This window comes from Symphodus melops (genome assembly GCF_947650265.1).
Source record: "Symphodus melops genome assembly, chromosome: 1".
Taxonomy (NCBI): Eukaryota; Metazoa; Chordata; class Actinopteri; order Labriformes; family Labridae; genus Symphodus; species Symphodus melops.
Genome location: NC_136691.1, coordinates 38,866,222 through 38,876,471, shown reverse-complemented (window position 1 = coordinate 38,876,471; position 10,250 = coordinate 38,866,222). Strand labels below are relative to the sequence as shown.

The following is a 10,250-nucleotide window of genomic DNA, read 5'->3' as shown; positions in this document are numbered from 1 at the left end:
CATAATAGGTCTGGCTCCAGTGGGACAAATAACGTTTTCTTTTTAAATGAGAGAGATTCATAACAATTCATGGGTTTGTGTAAGCTTATGGACAGAGTGTACATCACTGGCTAAATCTTTTAGAGAAAAATAAAAAAAACAAGGCTTTTAAAGATGTCTAAACAACATCAAATAAGCAATTGGTTTGTCTTACTTGCCCAAACACTCCCATATGGGATGTTATTAATATAAAATAATATATATGCCTTTTGTATAACAATCACCATTGTACTGAACCATGGCCATTAACAGTTTCCACAGACCCCAGACACATAAAGCGCCTGACGATGATAACTCTGGAATTCATACTGAATCAAGAACAAGGCAAATATATCTCAATGTTTATATTTGTTTTCCATGAGATGTTCCATATGAGTCATGGTCACAGGGCAAAGATTAAACGTCTTTGGATTTTACATCCTGAATACCTTATATTCAGGACATATCAAAAAGCTCATAGTGCACACATAGACACCAGCACAACAGACTGAACATTGTAAAAGTCCCAGGAGTAACAAAACACAGTATGTACTGATGTCACAAAACTTCCTCTCAAAGAACAATTGGCAAAAAGCCCTGACAATGAGCTGCATAGTAGACACACAACTTCCTGTTTGCATTATTTCCTGAACTTCTATCAAATTCTCTTTAAGGAGAAGTATGCTCTTTATAAGTAAACAAAAATGCAAAGGCAATTGACTTACTTTAATAAAAAAGACGTGATCGGAATGTATCAGTATTTCTTGGTTTAGCAATGGTACATAAAAACCACTGTTGGATACAATTTTAAGTTTGTTTTTTTAGTTATTACATCTTTTATATTATTGTGATGTTTACTTTTTAAAAATGCAAACATTTTAAAATTTCTGAAAAAGACTGAAAACTTTCTCTACCATCTGGAGGTTGCAGTCCAATATGTCAGCTTGAAGTGAGAATTGAATAAGGTGACTGCATGAGAGAAAGCCATCAACTTGTCTCTCTTCCCTTATATTACTTCTTTTGTAATTGTTATGGAAAGCTAAGTCAGTGCTGATGGGAGTGAGAAAATGAATATTCATCAATCAAATTGCTTGCATAGCTTTATAGTCCATGTTCAGCCACACAGATGCAATAACACACTCACTGTATTTGTTTACAGGCTACACACAGACACACACAAACTCTCTCTCACAGACACACACACACACACACACACACACACACACACACACACACACACACACACACACACACACACACACACACACACACACACACACACACACACACACACACACACATAAGCACACAATTATTTGAAGCAATTAAAAGGTAAGGTTGTCCACAGATCAGGGTAAACGCCGAAAGCTGAACTTTGGAAATGGACCATCTTGTATTCCTTTTCATGCTATATTTGATATGCATAGACAAATCATTATTAAAACATTAAAGCTTTCATAAGACATCCAAAATCAACATCATATGCTAATTTCAGAGGTATCTTGTACATTTTATTGTGAAATGAATACAATAAATGAGTATCTCATTTTTGAAAATGACAATGGAAAACCTGCGTATAACTCTTACCATTTCACAGCAAACTATTTAAAATGCTACAGAGGCAAAAGTACCAGTTTAGGGTCCTGGATGCCTCCAAGATTTTATATCTTAAATTATATAATCATAATTATCAAGAGACCATTAAAACATAACCCAGTCATTTGAAGAGTCCATTAAGGTCATGCATAGAAGTTCACATATAAAAATAGGTTAGACTGTGGTTTCACTTTTCCACAAACCACTCTTCATCCCAACGGAGCTCTGTGATTGGTCAGTTCCACTCATGTCCTGCTCCAGCTCCAGCACTGAGTTTTTCAAGGTACCGTTTGGAGCAGCAGCCCCTGGCACAGTTGTGGTGACACTGTTCAAAGGGTAGGAGCAGCGCTTAGTTTCTCGCTCTGCAGCAGCTGCAAGTTTCAAATTGTCTCTGCTGGCATACCGTCTCTGAGCTCCGTGCATGGCTGCTCTGCTGGCCATAGAGGGCAGCAGGGGAAAGGGTTTTCGGCTCCCGCTGCTGCCCCCGTCACTCCCCTCTGAGGGACTTGTCACCACTGACTCTCCAACATGTTTCCCATTGGTCAGTGGGCTTGCCTGGGTCTCTGAGAGGCTGTGATGGAGGCTGCCATTCTCACTGGTGGCCTGTTTGTAAACCACATGTGAAGAACTAAGGTGATCTAACCCAGAAGGTCCTAAAGCTCCCAGGCTGCCCCCTCCTGCAGTCCTTAGAGCTTTGAGGCGATAATGACCCCTGCCTTCCCCTCGATGGTGGTACTGACTGCTTCCTTGTTTAGTTCTGCTCCCCACTTTCCTCCTCTGGGGGTGCACTGGGACAGCAGAGTTAATGATGGGCAGGACATTGTTTGTGGGCTTGGTGATGTTGTCAGTACTGGTGCTGGTATTGTTGCCTGCTGGCACACGGGTGTTGTTGTTTGGATTGTCTTGTGACACCTGCAGCAAGTTGGTGAGCTTGCAGGGTCCGGGGCCCACGCTGCTGATTCCACTAGGTGTGGATGATGACCGAGCTGATGAGGAATTATGAGACTCAGCAGGTGGATGGCAGTTGATGAAAAGCTGTGATCCCTGCTCTGAGGTCTGCACTCCACTCCCAGTGGTGCAGGTGTGTGTGTAGGTTGACATGGGTTGGGAGTTGCGGTAACCTAGACAACATGCAAGCCATGAAGCCTGCACATCCAGGCGTCTAAAGCAGTGATGCACCACCAGAAACACCCCCAAAACTGTGGCAGTTATCCCATAAAGACTGCTAAACAACAAGCTGGTGCGTCCGGTCAGCCACATCGCCATGGCTCCACAACACCACAGAGCCACAAACAGAAAGTGAGTTGACACCAGCACCAAAAACTGTGTCTTCAAGGAGTATTGGTCTTCCGGGGTTACAACAGGACTCATTGGCCCCACCACAGAGTCTGTGGAGAGGAGGCTATTGCTTCCTGCCAGTGCAGGCTGGCTTTCAGTCACAGGGGTAGAGAGGGTGGTTCCTGTGCATTCTTTGGCCACCCTGTGCCTGAGGCGGACCCCAGTGCACAGGAAATAGATCCAGGTCACCAACACCACCAAGCCAGCAGGGACAAAGAAAGACCCTAGACTAGGGCGCCACAAGAGCCAGCAGCTGCAAAAGGCAAAAAAAAAAAAATGTCAGGAGGGTCAGTGCAAAACAAGGAGGCGTCTGTGAAGTATTCAATTCACCAAACAAAAACAACACAAAGTCAAAAGTCAAAATGGCTCAACTTTAAAAGCAGAAGTACTTACTAAGGGCTGTTGTCTCCATAGTTGTTGACATTGACAGCTGCAGTGATCCCACAAATGATAAGAGGAACTCCACCCGCGATCAAATAGAACCTTGAATAACAGAAACATATATCAAACACAATTTCCCAGCTTGAGAGGATAAAAGTGAGAAGTTCTTGTTTGTTCTGCAGGATGCTGTTTGACCTTTAACTGCTACAATGTTTTCAAAGTGTACTTGTCAGTATCTTTTTTCTCTTTGCATTTTTGTGTCTCTCGGTCTGTCCGTAATCTGTGTGATCCTCCACTGTTCTAGTGGGCAGAGTGTTAGAAGGGTCAGTATGGGCTCCAGAAGCCTGTGATTTATTGCTGACCATGTCCATGTGTTCAAGTATGCAGCTAAGAAAGGGTGGGAGAGTCGGTTAGGTCAATGGCAACATTTCTGCAACTTCAAAATCTTAGGGGTAGGGGGAGCTGAAAAAGAGGGATAGATTTGGAAAGACAGTTCACCCCTTGAACCATCATGCTCAGATTTATGATGAACCCCCTCTGCTTTTGCTAAGTCGGTTTCATACATTCCTCCCCTCCCCCTCTCTTAGTCCAGCTTTTCTGCGCCTTACATCAATACTCTGTTATGTCCATCCAAGATTCTGGCGTACAATGGCTCACTTTGATAGCGCACGGCGTGGGTGGCCGTGCGTAAGACCACACAATCTGTCTAAAACATCTACGGTGGTGACAGCAAACGGCAATCTCCAACTGCAAGAAGTGGGTGAAGGTGAGCTGTGCTGACTGACCTGAGCATAGGTCGCTGAGTGGGTGGAGCAGGAGACTCTCCCTCTGGCTGCCGAGGTATTCTCCACACAGCCTCTTTGTAGAGGACCCTGGCACTGACGCCGATCCACAGCAGGGTTGACAGAGAAGAGTAGTGCAGAGCAATGCCCACCTGTCACATTGTACACTTTGATAAGAAATCAGGCTGATATTCCACTTCTAAATGAGAAAAGAAGTTTAAAATCAGAACTTACTGCTTGGCAGACCACCGGGTAGCTGGTCAAACTTATGCCTCCAGCGTATATAGCTGTTGTCATGGCGATATGGAAGCAGGTATTCAGTAATGTATGCCAGCTCTTTCTTGATATGTGAATAGTACTGTAAGTGGCAAAAAAAACCAATATAATGAGGAAATTAAACAAATGAAAAGCCGAAGCATGAGTCTGTTTGTGCTCATTCCCAAAAGTACCTGTGGTGTAGTATGTGTGTGATGATGATGGTGAAGAGGCAGAGGAGGAGCAGCGCAGTATTGGCATACACCACAGGGTGGAGCACCCTAACAGACATGGTTGTGGAGTTGGGAAAGTCAGGCACCTCCTAGAAGAAATGATCAGTGTCATTTAACCTTTTGTGCTCCTAAACAAATAACAAATAAATATCTCAAGGCCAACCTACCTGAAGAACAGCATAGTTGCTGAGCAGAGAGCATCGCATGGTGGAGATGCTGCTGTCACTGTGGACCAGCTGACAGCCCTCCTGGCTCCAGCTTCCCTGTTTCTCCAGCTTCCTCAGGCTCCACTGGGCTGCCACAGCATCTGAACCAGGGGACAAGTGGCGAAGCGACACCCAGATGGGCTCTGAATGGTTCCACATTCTGCAGCCGTCTGTCATGGAAAGAGGTACCATGAGAATCTATGAAACTGTGAAAAAGAATTTCCCTAAGGGGACACCTAATAAACTAACTAATAAACTAACAAAAGAAAGAAATGACAAAACCTGCACTGGTACTGATAACTGGTGTGTTTTAAAGAGCACTGAAAGGAAAAGTAAGTCATGCTGGAGGCTTTATATTGAAAGATTAGTCCATTGTGATGCAAACTAATCAAACAATAAACTTAATGAGTTTCTGCAACTCAAATATTGGCAAAATTGCCTCATAGCTCAAATAAATCAGACAACTTTTTTTAAAATAAGTTTATACTTACTAATGACAAATCTGCAAAATACAAGTTGCTTTGATATTAGAAGAGAATCTGGTTTCATTGTTGATGTCATGACAATATTGTTTTCGGTATTACAGTATGTCATGCCTTGCACAGCTATTCACAAGATCAAGCAAAAAAAACACCCAGATGCTAATTGTCCTTCTGTGTGTATTTAAGGATTTCCTTTACACGTAACATGACATGCTTTTACTATAAAAATCAGCGACAATTTCTCACCAAGACCAACAAAGATGACAGGCGTGTTGACGCTACGTCTGCGAGAGTGCTCCCTAGTGTTGCTTGAGTTGCCAGACAGAGGAAAGAAGCTGCCAGTTCTGAAGGCTACAAACTGCAGTTTACAGTCTGCAGGAGCATCAGGAGGAAATAGTGACGATGGCAAAGTCACAGAGGCCAGGGCTACGGAATTCTGCAGAGATAAAAATATCATAATTGTGTATTTAACGTTGAAATATATCAATCACTTTAATAACTATCACTTAATAGGTTTTGATGCACAGTTTGTTGTGAAAGAAGACACAAGAAGCTGTGCTTAGATCTCACCTTAAGGGGGAAACTGTTGAGCGAGGTATTATGGGAGCCGGTACTGCAGCGAAAACGAAGCTGCTGCTCATGAACAGGCTCCACCATTTCCATTCCCGGATTGCCTGTTGAGACATCCCGTCGCTGATACACAGTGCAAGTTATACCAGTGAAGTGGGCTGGTCGAATAAAGTGAGCCTCCATCACAATGTTCCTGGACACCTGTATGCATCAAAAATTCAATCAATATAAATATCTCAATTCACATCTCAGTGCAAAATTTAAAGTAACGATCCAATTCAGTTTACAGCTTCTTTCAGTGACTGTTTAAAAATGATCTCCCACCATTACTAAACCACATACTATGTATTTTACCATTGTGGCAGTGATCGAGTAAGATTTTCTAGACTTGCGTCCTGCTTTGTAAATACAAGAAGAAGAATATTATACAAACAATACAGAACAAAGAAACTTCCCAATTGCCCCTACCATGGAGAAGTCTTGAGCATGACTGTGGAGCTGAGGCCAGGCCAGGGTCTCAAGAGAGTGAACTATGGAGCTGCAGGCCCTCTTCTCTCTCTGGGCGAGTGCGAGAAGCTGATCATCCACCTGCATTAGGTTACTGCCCATCTCAACCAACACCTCTGACAACTGGAACAAACACACAGACATTTGAAAGTACATAATGTTAAAGCCAGTGGAAAGCATTGCACATAGATCTGGAGAAGAACATTTTAGGTACGTATGTAATTTAATCCTTCTCACCTCTCGTAGCTGTTTGACATATTCCATAAACTTCTCCATCATTTGTGCTACATACAACACATCCACAGAGTCTGTGAAGCCTGCAGCCTCTAGTGTGTATGTGCGTACCTGATGTGCCAGAGTGACAGCATTGGACACATTGATGGGCCGCTGTAAAGCAAAAATACAAAAAAGGTAAGGTAAAAGGTGTGATGGTAAGAGAAAGTTTGTATACTTTTAAACTGATTAAGAATTGTAATATTGCTCTGACAGAACTACTGACCAGGATGAAGGTGTGAAGGACCCGAGTGATGCCATTGGTGTAGTGACACTCAGTATAGTTTGCATCCCTCCACTTTCCATTATCATCACAGTATCTGGAGGCTTTTTTTTGCTCAATACCTCCCTCCATTGACAGGGAAGGGTATCGCATCTGCAGACAGTACTGATGAGAGGTGATGCCTGCCAGAGTCCTCGGCCATCTGAGGATTAAAACACTGAATGAGGAGAATAGATTTGAAACTTTAGGTGTGTAATAATACTCACGACATCTGGAACTAACCTGAACTCCCCACGGTTGTTGACAACTTTATCCTCTGGACAGAAGGAGGCACTGTTCTCAAGCACTAATATTTCAACACTACGAGACGTGTTGCCCCGCCCGGTGGAAACCACACACTCCCACTCTCCTCTGGCCTCTGCACGAACGTTATATAGAATAAGCTCACTGGAAATGGAGAGTAAAGGAAGTTTGTTATGATGAAAACTACCAACTTTACGTTTATATTCACTCAATTATTTTCATAAAGGGTTGAGATGTCTTTACCTGGTGATGAAGGTGCAGTCATGCAGCACATTATTTTCCAGCTGGACACCCATCTCGGGGTCAGAGGTCACCAGATGACCATTGTGACGCCAGTGTAAGGTGGTGATCTTGTCCACCAAGGCTGCAGTGCAATGAAAGGGCAACCGGTCACCTTTAAAGACCACCTGACGCTGAGATGGCAGCAGGGACAGCGTGTGCAGCTCCAGTGGACCATCTAAGTAACATGGCAGGAAAAGACCCAGACGCATCTTATTGCATTTATTCTACTCCTCACTCATTACTCAACCTCAGTTAAATATCTCCACAGAAGTTATTATGAGTCGGCAGCTCGAGAGCAGATTAAATGCAGGCAGCAGTAAATTGGTAAATGCAACCCACAGGATTAGTTGTCAACACAGCTTCATGATACTTTTATAAATACGTCCCTGCTGCTGAGCTGCTTCTTTGGATCTGTTTCAGCACTTTTGGTTCACTAAGTCTTAGAAATATTGGGATGCTTCTAAGCAGTATTATGAGGGCACTGTTAGTGTGATCCACATGCCAATGGTCCCTGCAACAAAGCGGTGAACCGCCTCATTCATGTGTTCCATTCTAGCCCAGCTCTCACCACAGTTCAGCTGGCTCTCCCTCAGTCCACGAAGGGGTTTTCCCCTCAGGCTCCTCGGGTAGGCACACAGGGTTTCATCCCCCAACCGTGCTGAGCTGCTACGGAAGAAGCCTGGCACCCAACGCAGGCCACAGTCACATGACAGGTAGTCTGAGTTGAAGTTCCTGGAGATAGAATAAATGAAATAAATTGATCATTTAGGGATACAGTGTTACTTCTAGTTATTCTATTTGGGCCAACTCTGACCATGGAAATAAATCTCAACTAAATTTAAAGGGATACTTCACCCATTTACATGAAGCTTGTATCTTTAGAAACATGCTGTGAATGGTCGTGAATCCAACCCTCATTTTGCCCTGAGACGAGAAAAATATGTTTTTCTTTGCCTGGAAGTTTTCTTGATGTGATGCAAAAAGCGTCATATTGCATCACATGAAGAAAACTTCCAGGCAAAGAAAAACACATTTTTCTCGTCTCAGGGCAAAATGAGGGTTGGATTCACGACCATTCAACACTACTACTACTATGTTTCTAATGATACACAGCTTCATGCAAATGGGTGAAGTATCCCTTTAAACTATTTAAACTAAACTCTCTATTCATTGTTTTTAGTATTAAACAAATGTTGTGTTTTTATTTAAAAAACAAGGAGTAATATATCTAAAAAAACAACTTTGTTTTGATTTAAATTGTTTGTAGACCAATCTTCTGATTTATGGTAGCCAAAGTTCAAATATGTGTTTAATCTCCAAATACCACATCGATGAATGTATCCTAATTCAAATAAATACATGCTAAATAAATCCTCAGTGCTTTTTTGACTTCTTCAACACTCATTGTATGACACAGCCCACAAACCAGAGGTAAAATAAACATGAACTGGAATGAAATGTTATCTTTGTCTTGGATATTTATTGTTGTACTCAGATATGGAATAGTATTCTGTACTAGTGAACTGTCTGAAGTCAGACTGTCTTATACTTACACTAACTTGAGAGACGGCAGCTCCTGAAACACTGCTGGATCCAGCGTGGATATGATGTTGCCAGAAAGATTCCTATATACAGCACATAATGTCAGATGTAAACAAGTTGACTTACTGTAAGAGCTTTTCCACTTATTGTGAAAAGTACAATGCTTGAGGGAAGGGAATCCATTAATCTTTTTCTTACAGTTTGGTAAGATTGGTCAACCCTTGGAACATGTCCGCAGAAAGACAGCCAATGCGGTTGTTGGAGAGGTCACTGGAAGTAAAAAAAAAAAACAAAACAAAGGAATTTGTTGGACATTTTTGAAACTTGACTTCATACCGATTGTGTCATCTTGACTCCTTCAGTACTTGTGTTGTTTGAGGGGTATCTGATCAAATGGTACGTATCTCAACATACAGCTTAAACTGTGCAGGAACTTGTGTTTATGGTAAACTAATGCTAAAGGAATTCTTTGCCTCTTTTACATTCCACAAATAGAAAGTGTAGACATTTAAACATCTAAATAAGCATGCCCACAGTCCCTAACACTTTCCCTTATCTCTCCTCTACGGGATGCCAGTGAAGGTTTATCAGCAAAGGGGTAAACATCGGGCCCCTGTTCTACCGTCCAACTCTGAGTGTGATGTATAGCTGCAGCCAGAAAGGGATCTGCTCTGTTGCACCTCTGACACTACCCAGCAGAGAGCTGTCCAGAGCATGTGTTTATCTCCCTGTGTTTGTTTTGAGAAGCCCCAGACCTCGCAGGGAAAACACAAGAAGGGGGAGGAGGGACAAGGAATCAAGTAGGGCAGCATGGACGACTAACTCCAACCAACACCACAACCAAAGTCCAAAAACACAATGAGTTAGCCACAAACAGCTGTCCTACATTCAGTATTGGTAAGGAGCCTCGACATGGTCCTGAAGTTTTAACAGGAGTGGAGTAGAGGAATGAGAGAAGACACACAAGAACCCCGCAAGATCGGCAGAAACACTTGGCGAAGTAGCTCACCAGCAACTCCATACAACATCAAACATGAGTTGACAAAACATAATCCACTACAAATGTCAGGGGATATTTAGGTCTGCTTTCTGATGTATCTTCTGGCAAATTAAGCAGCCTAACCAAAAACCTATACTCTGACTTCATAATTTGTCTGAGACAAAAAGTTTTGAATTCAAAAAGTCCATGCCTGTGTTCATAAATGTCTATTAATATGTTTGCTGCTCTTTATACCAAAAGAATGTGAATCATGTTAGTG

The 10,250-nt window shown here is 42.6% G+C and overlaps 1 protein-coding gene across 3 annotated transcripts in view; it reads right to left on the bottom strand.

Annotated features, from left to right (window-relative positions):
• Window positions 1-1,100: 1,100 nt before the first annotated feature.
• The window catches only part of adgra2 (adhesion G protein-coupled receptor A2), a 36,763-nt gene continuing 27,613 nt past the window's right edge, over window positions 1,101-10,250 (bottom strand). For 2 of the 3 annotated variants that reach the window (XM_079352041.1, XM_079352042.1), the window contains 16 exons: window positions 9,190-9,261; window positions 9,003-9,074; window positions 8,018-8,181; window positions 7,411-7,624; window positions 7,147-7,311; window positions 6,868-7,066; window positions 6,606-6,755; window positions 6,330-6,491; window positions 5,862-6,062; window positions 5,538-5,727; window positions 4,771-4,979; window positions 4,565-4,692; window positions 4,350-4,473; window positions 4,119-4,267; window positions 3,346-3,435; window positions 1,101-3,205 (listed from right to left, as the gene is read on the bottom strand). In XM_079352041.1, the coding sequence (XP_079208167.1) occupies window positions 1,789-3,205; window positions 3,346-3,435; window positions 4,119-4,267; window positions 4,350-4,473; window positions 4,565-4,692; window positions 4,771-4,979; window positions 5,538-5,727; window positions 5,862-6,062; window positions 6,330-6,491; window positions 6,606-6,755; window positions 6,868-7,066; window positions 7,147-7,311; window positions 7,411-7,624; window positions 8,018-8,181; window positions 9,003-9,074; window positions 9,190-9,261 (3,706 nt within the window). In that variant the 3' untranslated portion in view covers window positions 1,101-1,788. Of the gene's footprint in view, window positions 3,206-3,345; window positions 3,436-4,118; window positions 4,268-4,349; window positions 4,474-4,564; window positions 4,693-4,770; window positions 4,980-5,537; window positions 5,728-5,861; window positions 6,063-6,329; window positions 6,492-6,605; window positions 6,756-6,867; window positions 7,067-7,146; window positions 7,312-7,410; window positions 7,625-8,017; window positions 8,182-9,002; window positions 9,075-9,189; window positions 9,262-9,356; window positions 9,430-10,250 lie in introns of those variants that run through there. The other variant, XM_079352043.1, reaches the window with a different exon arrangement.